This window comes from Triturus cristatus, chromosome 8 (assembly GCF_964204655.1).
Source record: "Triturus cristatus chromosome 8, aTriCri1.1, whole genome shotgun sequence".
NCBI lineage: Eukaryota > Metazoa > Chordata > Amphibia > Caudata > Salamandridae > Triturus > Triturus cristatus.
The window spans coordinates 221,456,780-221,469,457 of NC_140591.1; the positions used below are offsets into that span (position 1 = coordinate 221,456,780).

At 41.6% G+C, this 12,678-nt stretch overlaps 1 protein-coding gene across 1 annotated transcript in view; it reads left to right on the top strand.

Annotated features, from left to right (window-relative positions):
• The window catches only part of HEPHL1 (hephaestin like 1), a 384,637-nt gene that overhangs the window by 368,825 nt on the left and 3,134 nt on the right, over positions 1–12,678 (top strand). The window contains exons 17-19 of the mRNA XM_085621400.1: positions 5,137–5,276; positions 8,787–8,949; positions 12,598–12,636. Of these exons, the coding sequence (XP_085477526.1) occupies positions 5,137–5,276; positions 8,787–8,949; positions 12,598–12,636 (342 nt within the window). The remainder of the gene's footprint in view (positions 1–5,136; positions 5,277–8,786; positions 8,950–12,597; positions 12,637–12,678) is intronic.

The following is a 12,678-nucleotide window of genomic DNA, read 5'->3' on the forward strand; positions in this document are numbered from 1 at the left end:
TTCGGGACGAGCTCACCGAGGATGACACAGGGTGTTTGCTACGAGGACACCGGTTGGTAATTCCTACGTCTCTAACCCAGAGGGTAGTGGACCTTGCCCATGTCTGACATCAGGGCATGGTGAAAACAAAAGCGAGGCTGCGCACAAAAGTCTGGTTTCCACTAATGGATGACTTGGTAGAGGACACCGTTCGGGCGTGTCCATCGTGTCAGGTCACTGGGGAGGCACCCCGACCTGCCCCTGTCATCATGGAACCTCGGCCGAGGGTCTCATGGTCCCGACTGAGTGTCGATTTTGGCAGTCTTCCAGATGGGCGCCATACCTTGGTCGCCATTGACGATCACTCGAAGTATCCTGAGGTGGAAATATTGTCGGCACTCAGCGCGACTGAAGTTATAACAAAGCTCGAAAAGATCATGGCTGCCCATGGACTCGTGAAAGAGATAAGAACTGACAATGGATCCCCGTTTCAAAGTCAAGAGTTTGCCGCATATCTGCAAGCGCTGGGGATACATCATCGCCGGATCACTCCCCGCTGGCCGCAAGCGAATAGGGAAGCTGAAAGATTTATGCGAACACTCAACAAAGTAATACATATTGCAAATGACAAGGCTCAATCTGTAGAGTTGGCCATCTTTACTTTTCTCCGGAGTTATCGCCAAATACCTCACACAACTACTGGGGTGGCTACCGCGCATTTATTAATGGGTAGAATAATCACCGACACGATCCCTCACCACCCGGAGTGGCGACCAGACAATCCCGAAGACAGTGCCATCGACGCCCGGCGGCGAATATCACACGCTCATGTGAGTACCCGGCGAAGAGCCGCTTTGCCCAACATCCGCTGAGGGGACACTGTACTGCTCAAGAACCGAGCCCAAGGAAGCAATTTCCGGTTGACTTTTGAGAAAGAACCGTGGACGGTGGAGTCCGTCAAGGGAACTTGTGTCACGGCCACCCGTAAGAGAGAGAGAATAACCCGAAATATATCCTATTTCAAAAGGTATCACCCGCAGCGAGGAGAAGCGGCCTCTGACCAGAGGAGCGACACCGGGAACACAGGGCGTGTGGAAGATCGGGTGGAAGATGTCGACGTTGGTGATGGAGAAGTGGAGCCGGCCATGGAGGACCCTGGAGAAACTGACTTTTCCCGGTCAATCCCGCAGAGAGAGGGGCATGACACCCCCGTGAGTCCAGGGCGACCGTCTCGCGAGGCGGTGACCCCTGGCGAGGAGCAAGGTGGACATTCCGGAGACTCACAAGGCCGGGGTGCGTCGCAATACCGCCTGCGGAATAATCCTGAGCCCTCCTGTCGTCTTAAGGACTACATCACGTAAGACTGTTCCATCTGTTTAATTTGATTTTTGAAACGTTTGCGACAAAAGTGAGCACAGGGCGGGGAGCCCAATGTCAGAAATGTTATAGGCCAATTTTTGGTTTCTTTTCATGTTTGTTGGGGAGGAATGTGATGTCGTGATCATGACGCGATACGCTTGATGCGTACGCGTCGTGTCACGTGGGTTAAAAAGAATAAAAGTAGGTTACGCCCATACGTACGCCACTGAGGCTATGGCGGCGGACCAGTTAAGGCACACACCTTGTCTCCGCCTCGTTATTCCAGCGGTAGGCCCCAGTTACGACCTCTGTCCTCGGCTTGCGGCCCCGTGCACCTTCTGACGGGGGCCGGAGGACATAACACACGCCTACCGTGTAGATGTCTCAGAGACCTCTAATTAACAGGTATATATTCGTTAGACTATTTAAAAAGGAGCTTTAGAACGGGACTGCTGCATTTGTCATGTTCACGCTTCACATAGTCCAGGCAAGGGGCGTATCACGTCGCCAAATAGAGCAAACAGTAGTTGGCAGTAATTAAACAAAAAGAGTCGAGAGAAAACATAAAGAATCGAAAGAAAACATGAATAGCTCACCTCTCCGTAAGTACCTCGGGCTACACTGAGCTGTAGTCGGAGGTAGCAACCTTCTCCGTGACGGTTTGTCGACGTGATGCACCCCTTGCCTTGAGTATGTGAAGCGTGAACATGACAAATTCAGTGGTCCCATTCTAAAGTTCCTTTTTAAATAGTCTAACGAATATATACCTGTTAATTAGAGGTCTCTGCGGCATCTACACGGTAGGCGTGCATTTTTAGATCTTGCAAGTATACTGACTTGAGTATTTGTCCGTGATCTACATGAGCGTGTGGTCAGCTCCTTACACTAGCGATAGTAAGACATAATTTACCTGTGAGAACATGCATCTGCTCCTTGCGTTACACCACTTATCATTTTCACTAAATGAATATGTCGTAGATCGAAAGTTTTTTTGCCACTACTGTTCAGACATCGAAACAGTTTAACCTCTATCTGTATTAGGAGTCTGATTAGAAACACCTACCAGCGGTAAGCGAAACTTCTTTATAACCACGAAGATGAATTTTCGTGACTTCTTGCTGTTCTATACAATAGACACACTTCTAGAATGCATGTTTATTTACAGTATCCCTTTTGAATTAAACATCGAATCAAATTATGTGAATGATAATATTGGTATACACTAACAGTTTAAAATGAGCATGTCCATTGTCAGGAGATTCGCTATCTCTATGACCAATAAGGTAATGTCTGGCTCCATGTGTATACAAGCCTTTTCATCAATACACACCATGAAATTTAGTACAGACGAGTCTGTTTTTATTGCAGTTATGTTACGGACAAACCCGTAATTAATACAGAGTTTGTTTCTCTGTCAACTTTACTTTTCTCTAGAGCGGTGCCTCACGTCCTGAGCAGTTGCCAGGTGAGTTGAGGTTTCTTACCCACATATTTTGGGTAAGTTTCAAATTAATATAACCCTTTTTTGCACACAAAATGTGATCATTAGTTGAAGTAATGAGTATGCTAACTCATTTTCAGTTACTATATTCACACAAGTATCCAATTGTACTTCTATTTGTATTTCTTCTCACGCAGGCTTGACAACTACACACACCTAGAATACAGCGGTTTTGTGTGTATGGTTGTATCTGCTCCTTTTAGCAGCTACACCTGTGTTCTTGGATGTTTATTATTATTATTAGTTTTTTCACACTAAATGCAGTAACTTATACTTCTAGGTCCTGAGGAATGCTAGACACTCCGTAGTTCATGATAGCAGAAACATATAGACCGTCCCTCTAACTTGATAGTTGCAGTTATTTTTTAAACTGCTTCAGCACTGTTTTTAACCCTGACACCACGAGATATATATTAAACTTTTTTCTTCTCCTGGTAGTTAGTTTTAGTACACTTTTTCACGCTTTTTCTTTGAGCACTGCACCCATCACCTAGTAATGAACTACAGCTCTTCATCTGGTGGATTTTAGTACATCCCTGAATATTGAAAACATCCCTGAGCTCCTCCCTCACAGTGAGGGGGTTGTAGCCCTTGTCTGTACTAGGATTTACAGCTGGGAGGAGATCCCAGATGATGAAGCATGTCACCTCTGGTGAGTGATGGGATTCCGTCCTTCAAATAGGGCTTCCCTGCGTGAGGTTTAATATACTTTACTTGTGTTAAGGACGCCCTAGAGTGCCTAGTGACTGGCTAGACCCACAGATAATTTAGTCTGTTTTGTGATTAGATGACATCAAACACATAACAAAGGGTGGCAATGCTTTAGAGTTGAACTGAGTCTAGTACACACTGGCCAGGCCTCTGTGGAACACGTGAAATGTACATGTGTAAACTAAACCCCACTCTCAAGGAACTTTCTGAAAAGGCATTTCTCTAGTTTATTTCTGATTGCCAACTTTTGTTCTCAGCCCCTTCTTAGGGGAAACGCCTTATTCTAGTTAATAGTTAAAACCTTAAAACATTGCTTAAAGAAAAGCGTCTTTGGTTATCCCATATGTTTTAAGGATTAGAATTGGATTAGCCCCTTGCACCCCTTGTAGCATATGTAAAACATTAAATGGCCATTGAGTTAAGAGAAAAAAAACAATTATTTTCTCCCAGCCTCGCATCTCTAACAATCGCTACACTAACCATAGGCACTCTAGAATGGTGCTTTGTTTGGTGATCTCAACTGGGGTTGTGACATCATTCACAACATTACAAAATCTTTAAAAAGTATTTACATTCTCCCCAGGTCCACAGCCGCCTCTCCACCGTTGTGTCGTCTCTCCGGAACCAGGAAGCTCTCAGGATCCCTCCCCTGACCAATCACAACACTGCAATGCAGTGTTGTGATTGAACTGAGCGACGTAGCTCGGCGCTCAGACGTGAACTGGGAGGGTTTGTATGTTTCTCACCAGGCTGTGTAATGCAGCCTGGTGAGGAACATGCAAAGTGCTCATGACTGCTTGGGGCAGCCCAAGAGGGCCGTCCAAGCAGTCATGAGCACTTTGGCATGTGCAGCAACCACTCCTCCTCCTGGACGTCACAGGAGCCCAGCCCCGCCCAGCCTGGCTGAAAAAAAAATCATAATAACAGAAAAACTTCTGTTATTATGATTACATTTTTTTACACTGCTGCGTGAGCAGTGGGGCGACGCTCCTCTACCTTAGTGGAGGAGCCACCACTGGTCATGCTCCAGCAGACAATAGTGAGCCAGGTAAGGGCTGCCTAGAATTGCCAGCTCACGATCTCTACCATATTCTTCAGTGCTGGGCTTCATTTGGCATGCTAATGTGTTCTGGGAGCTGTAGTCTCAGTTTTTCGTTAAACCAGCTATACTAATAACCCTGATGATGATTTGTGGCAGGAAATGCTAGGAAAGGTAACCAGATGCCATGGAACACGGAGACGGATAGGGACGGGGAAACAGAAGCGGATCAGGTACAGATCTGTTTCGGTCTACTGTGGAGGGAAAAACTTTGATATTCTGGGATAATTGATTTGTACTTTTAAAATGAGAAGCTCTTGATTTATTTATGTAGTTTTCTGACATTTGTAAATAGAAATCATAGTTTCTGTAACACATTTGTTTGCAATTCTGTAATTGGGTGTCTCTTGTCTAAGTGTTCAATAAGGTAAGTCCAAGATCGTCGCAGCAGGAAAGATGTGTAGAAGAACGGTTATGTTTACAAAATATTCAGTTCTGTACTTCAAAAACAAATTTATCTTGACCATCAAATGTTTTTTCTCGTCAGCAATAAATGGAAAGATCTATGGAAACCTTCATGGCTTGACAATGATAGAAGGAGAAAAGACAAACTGGTACTTGATGGGACTTGGAAATGAAGTTGACATGCACACTGTACACTTCCATGCTCAGAGTTTCCTGTTCAAGGTTAGTACAAATTAAATGTATTTAGCAGTTAAAAAGATGTGTATCTGATTGTAATGCTTGTGAGTAGGGAAGTATCTTTGTAACATCCCAATGTAGATTCACTGTGTGAAAGAAAGGCAGATACATTTGTGAGTTGTAACTCAAGGTCACTACAGGCCAACACACTTTTCCTAACTGAGCCCTTACACCATATTGTCTTAGTATGTGAAGAGGAGGATTGGTTGAGCCTCGCAGTGTTAACCATTGCATGTCATGAATTCCTATTCATGGTAACTACTTGTGTGTCATGCGTTTTTCCCAACCTTGTTATTCCATGACTAGTAAATGTCACTAGCTGGAAGGTAGAACGCAGGAACACTGGATGAAGTCAGTTGGAGTGGAACTGCTTGATGCTCCTGTTATACTCATCTTGTTCTTCTAAATTAGCTCCACATTGCCACAAAGTTGATGGAGTGGTCATCAGTGTGTTCATTTCTAGTATAATACTGCTCATCTTTCCCCTTAACAAATTAATACATTGAATATTCTACAATCTATTTCCACAATATCTTAAGGAAAATAAACTAAAATTACCATAAAAGAATAATACCAAATGTGAATGGAAAATGCAACTCTACAATACATTACATTACATAATCCTGCAAGTCTGAAGGCAACTTGCGACAACATACACTTTTTCATATTCCTTGCATTGCATCATTAGGGCTCGTTCCACTACTTATTGAACATGCAGCATTTGTTTGCTGCAATCCTAGCCCTATTAGATCCTTCTAATTCAAATGGCCCACGTACTGCATCTTTTCCAGACAGAGCCATAAGCACATTTCTATCATCTTTGCAGCAATCAACTTTTTGCTACAATCTGCTACATTGTTTAACTCATGCTGTCCTCTAAATCATCACACAAGGACCCCCTTTTTAAATTCCACACAGCTCCAAGCTCTACTATAACTGCATTCTTGAAAAGCTCAGTTACCTGCATGGGATTAGGGCTTGTGCAGTACATTTACCAGAATCAGAAGGTTTCATCAGTCTAACCCAGTCCCTTTTTTTCGCACAACACTTACTGTTTTTTCCTCCCTTATTGTCCATTGAAGTCTTCATTTGTTGTACATATCCTCAGTATTTCTGATTTCGTGGTAGTCAATTTCAGAATCCACCACACTTATTTTTTAACTACTATGATACCAATTTGGAACCTGCTTTACATCCCCATAACAACCGAAATGGAGTCAACAAGGAAATAGGATTAGTTTTAGTCCTGTAAGTAAGCAAAGTGGATTCCAATGCTTTCCTCCAAACACTTCCGCCCTTGATAGCTAACTGAATAGATTATTTTGTTACTCTGTTCAATCTCTCAACTTGACCATTTACCTCAGAGTGAAATACGGAATGTCTCCTATGTTGTATACCTGACTGGTAAAGAATTGCTCAGTGTGATTACTTGTAAATTGCTGATACAATACATTCAGACAATCCCTCCCTGCAGAATAACGCTTCTAATAATTCCACAATGACTTATAATGTAACCTCTCCAATCATCCTTACTTTGGGCCGTTTGGAATAGTAATCCATAGCAACTATCCCATAAGCTTCTTGTCAGAGAAGAAAGGAAAATGGCCCATTTTTATTTTTTTAGAAGAAATCTCAATTGTTTCACCTTAGTTGCATAGTCTTCTATAAATTTAGAATGAAATTGAGTTAACCCAAGGAAAGCCACTTATTTTTCCTTCGACGTAGACGTGCGTGCTTTCATCACACCTTCAACTTGGTAGACTTTTGGCTTTATACCAGTATTAATAATGGTATGGATTCTGTATTCAACCTATTTTCTACAAACATTTTACTTATAAAACTTAAGTGTGAGACCTTTTTCCTGAAGGATACGTTTTGGTCATGTTCAAGCATGTATTTGCCAAAATCTAGGTTATCATCCTGGAACGCCACTGATCCCCCAATTCCATCCAAAGGTTATTTCATCCGTTTTTGAAAATTGGAGGCCACACTTGACAGGCTAAAAGGATGATAGCAAAACATACCTTCTGGTGTAACAAATGTCATTGGATTCCTGGAATCTTCATTCAAGACTACTTGATGTTTTCCACTTGCCAGGTCTAATGTTGAAAATTTGACACTCCAGCCAAAACGCTTACCATCTCATGCAAATTGGATAAAGGGTGTGAGTCCACTCATTGAGGCTTCGGAGATCTACACACAGTCCTAATTCCCCTGACCCTTTGATGGATATTACTACAGACAATACTCATGGAGACAATTCTATAGGTTTAATATGTATTTTCTTACTACAGCTGTTAATACATTTTTTAACCTACTTCTGTACATAAGAGGAGCATTTCTCATCTGAAGTCTGACCTGCACAGCATTATCTTTCAGAACTATCTTACATTTGAATTCCCCCAATTTGTCATTAAAAACCAAGCCAAATCTTTTTTTAAACTGCCTATAAATTCATCAGATTCCAATGTATAATGTGATCTCTGATTCAAACTATCCATCTTCATAGAATTCACAATAATTATAAAAACTGAAAGATTGGCCCTAGGGTCTAACTCTTTTTACATTAGGAGCAAATTTGATCTAAAGCTGGGCAATTTTTGTTAATTGTCTAAATGCGATTGGTTCCACACGTATAGCAAGCTAAATTACCTTTCTTTTTCTCTTCCAATATGTTAATTTACTTTTTAGGTTTGGCAACAAAATTCTTATCGGAAATAGAATGTACTTGAAATGTAGAGTCAGCTCCTAATTTCTTGAATAAAACGTTCAGAGTGTTCTACCCCTTCAGATAATTTTGTAGTAGCATTCCATGGCAGGTTTGCATTTACCCATACTCTTTCCTATACTTTTTTGTAGTTGATTCCCATTAACATTTGATCTTGCAAAACCTGCTGGCAGTTGTTATGATGAAAATCACACATTGTGCTAGAGATCTTAGTGCAGACACATATTCTTGAATAGATTCAACACTATCTTGCTTTCCGTATTAAAAATTGGAATGTTCAGTCACCTTATTTGTTTTTTTTCCTAACATAGATGCATGTCACCTGGTCTTTCTAACAAAGGTAGATTCTTGAATTCTTTTAATCCCAACCAACCCAAACAATGTTTTAATAAAGATAATTTCCAATGAGGTGTGAAGAATCACCTTCTAGAACTTCTACATACACAAGGAAAACTGTTTGGCATGTTACCCAATCCATGGGTGGTTCACCAGGTGATGTTAAAAATACCGGCAGTGGTATGATACTTGACATTATGGAATGTTTACAAAAATATATTTATATTATATACAATATATAATATGTGAAAATGTATATAATAAATTGACAAAAGAGAAGTAGACACCGTCATCTGGTTTTAAATAAAGTAGTTACCGCTGTCCAGTTGCCTGTGTAAAGTTAAACCAATGACATATGACTGTCAAAATAATACTTAAATTAAAAATATCAAATAGTAATGAACTTACTGTTTTGTCATTTCTTTCCGCAGACTGACAAGGAGCACAGGGCGGATGTGTATGATCTTTTTCCTGGGACGTTTCAGACCATAGAGCTGATAGCGGGAAATCCTGGGACCTGGTTGCTGCATTGTCATGTAACCGACCACATTCATGCTGGCATGGAAACAACATTCACGATCAGACGAAAATCAGGTGTGGATTCATGGTTCTTTGTCCTGCTGGAGGATGGGTCTAGCCCTCTTCAGAGCTCTTCAAGACAGCAACTCCCAGTAGTTGGTACAGACATGGTGTTTTGGGTCGTCAGGGTGTAACTTGTAGGTCGGGTCATCCTAGTGGAATTTTGTGAGGACACACTAGAGGGGCACCCTTGAAAACTGATGGACAATTTAGGGACAACATTAGAAAGACATGATAGTAGTTTCCAAGATAACAATTTACCAAACCAGCTGAATTTACATTTTTTAATACTTCTGGCATGGGTGTTTTGTCAAGACAGATAACCTGTATCTAAGGGTGGTTTCTTGTTCAGATTTCTGCCAAAATACACCATATTTTAGAAACATATACCCATCATGGGATTCCCTCTTGTATATTTTCGCCTGAGTTAATCATATGGCTGAATGGCTGTGGTTTAAATGTGTGTACTAATAGCTTTTGTAAAAACATATTTCTATTACTAGGGAACCCATTGGGATCTGAAATACATAGGCTTTTGACGTCATTTTTTTCTTTTAAAGAAAAGGAGCAAATGTATGCTTAAAAGCATTCATTGACCATGTTTTTTTTAATAAAAAACTGTATTTAAAAGATATGTTGTAACAGTGAGTAGAGTAAATCTTGCTAAATGATTTACAAATATATGGACATTGTGTTGGCATCTTAAAATACTATTTGTAAGTGATGGAAAATGGTGGGAAAGTCAATTCCTGGCACAATTCTTGAAATAACCCTCAAAAGAACCATGGCTGTACCTTAAAGCAACATGACATTTCTCTATCGCAGTATGAGATAACACAACATGAGATTTAAAGCTGAGTTGATATAAATAGTTCTTAAAACTGACAATTTGGCCCCCAGGTGCTGACTGCACCATCAGCTGTCCCAGTTCGCCTCCTGGGGAGCCAAGGCCTTTGCCAACCAAGCTTATCAACAGCCTCACCCCACAGGGGAATGAGACGAAGGCTTGGATCACTGGTCCACTGCCACTCTCACTCCCCGTAACCTCAGGGATGCAGGTGGAGGTGGAGGGGTCTGATTAATCACCCAACTTCAGGATTTTGGTGTATTGTTGAGGTCTCGGTAGGTGCCTGGTTTCATCCGCCATCTTAACTCACTGGCACCCCTTCCACTGATTTATGTTTAATCTAACATCTACCAATAATTAAAAAAGTAAATGAATTGAAACACAAAAACATGTCTATGAAAACAACCAGTCGCAGTGTCAGCCCTTCCTCCAGCATGAAAAGTATGCTGTTGTCAGGCTAAACATGTATAGCCAAGCCAAGTCATGAGATTGGACAAGAAGCCACATGTTAAAAAATATGGTGGGCTCAACTGAATACAAACACAACTAAAGGCTTTTGAAGTTCAATTTCTCCACCCCAATTCTGTTACTCAAGAACTAGTGAGTGTCCCCTTGGCAGTGCAACTTCAGCTAATGTTGAAGAAACTGTTTAAAGTTCACCTTAAGAAAAAAAGGAATTTCTTTTACTCATTTTATCATTTTAAGCTTAAAAAAAAGTGTGTTAGGGATTTTATTACTAAAGTGCTGTACCTGCTTCAAGCCACATTCTGCAGCCAAGCTTCGTTCCCCAGCAATCTTCCAAACTCAAACTTCTTCCGAATACTGCAGTGAGTCTTGCAGTGGAACAATATGTTTTAGTTGGGCACAAGGGTCATCCGCCATTATGCTTGCTGTCAGAGAGAAGAATAGGAAAGTAACTGGTAGGGATCAGCCCTTTGCCATATTTCATGTTAATGGTACCTAGCAGAAATTCAGATGTGATGCATGCTGACTTGGGAAGAGATTTCAACTTAGCTGCATACATTTTGACTGTTCGTGTGCTCCAGTAAGGTGGGCGTCTGTAAATTGTCATCTGGAAATGCCCATCCTTGAAGGTAGCCAGTCTCCCATGCTTCACCATTGTACACTCATATAGGCTTCAATAACGTGACTGAAACAGTGGAGGACGTGGACTAGCTGCCAACATCTGGCTCCTTATGTAGTTGGCACTTTAACTTTTCCACCGATTTAAATTTAATTTAATTGGATTGTTTCCTCTAATTAGAGCCCCTCCTTAATTTGGTATTAGTCATCTGCTTATTTATTTTGTATTGCCAGGCTGCCACTTGACCTGAAAAGCAAAACTGGAAATCTGCCCAGGGATGTAGTGAAATGCACTGAGGAGTAGGGCAATAACATTAACCTGAACAGAGGAGGTATTACGAGTACGGCAGTCCTAGTGACCGCCGTACTCATGGTGGTGGCCCGTCCACCACCACCCTGGCGGTCTGACCGCCATATTACGATGGTGGCAGTGGGATTGCCACCAGACTGCCGCCCCTGTTGGGATCCAGGATCTCACACCAGTGGTGGTGTGGAAAGGGGCGTGACTATGCTGGCGGTGCCAATGCTGGCACAGCCAAGCATATTACGACTTGCATTTCTATCACCCATTTCATGGCAGGGAAGTCCATGAAGGAAAGTCAGGCAAGGGGGCCCTAACAGGACCCTGGTTTATTTGTCCAAGGAGGTATGTGCGGGGTACACATGTTGTGCCCCCCTATAATTGCACTTTCGTGCATGCACTGCATGCCACACAGTGCACATACGCGCAGCAGCCTCTCTTACGATGGTGGTATGTTGTATAGGCTCTCCTATGAGCTTAACATACCCGCAGCCATGACACTGCCACAGCACCGCCCACCCACCCTGGATTAAACTCGTAATCTTGTGAGCAGGTGCACCAAGGGCTTGGTGGTCTTCCTGGGGCCACCGCAATGGTGGTCCCAGATGAATAACTCCAAACTCGTAATTAGGCCCTGAGTCTACTTACTTGAGCTTTTATGTTTTTCGTATTTCTGTAAAATTCCTAGTTTAATTTCCATTTTGTGGGAGTGCTTCTACGGTTTGAGGAACTGATTGAAGAATAAGACTGTACTGTGGCCCCCATCTGCTGGGGTTAATAGAGGATTTAAAGGGTATTTATTACATAAACTGTATATTTTCTTATTATTTTGTTTTGGTAATCATAAAATCAAGCCAGTTGCAAGACAGTCCCCAAGTTTAGCCTTCCCTCTTCTTTCTGTCTCACTCTCCTCGCCCATCCCCCCCGCTACTGAATATTTACTCACTCCAAGAATTCTGCTACTATCTCAGTTGTTTCTTTCCCCAAATATTTAGTGGGTCAAAGCGTTTTTAGTCCTCTCGTCATTCCTGGATTCCTCTGCGGCAAAATAAAACCAGAAAAAAATAGCTCGAGCTAAAAGTTCAACCAATGGAAAATAACGACACCATGATGTATTCAGTGTTACTTTGTGTCCCTTTTTGTACTTTTTACATTATTCAATCATATTTTGTTCTTTAAGAAATTTGCATTATTGAAAATAATAAATAAAAATACAGTGAATCGTGGAAACACGCAGACAGCACAATTTAGCATGATAAAAGAACAAGAGCATTTTTGTGATGGCTAAGAAATGTTTTTTCTTGGGCTAAGTACATGATATTCTGGCATTCTTACTTGTTTCTTTGCCACGACTGAGTCCTTCATCTGCTAATCAATGAATGATCTAATACCAGACCTTTGTTTTTATTTTATCTTTTATCAAACACAATAGATCCTGTAGGCCCACATGAAGAATATGGTGTTACAAAAGGTATGAATATTTTCTGAAATTAGAACTGCTTGTAACAGTGTT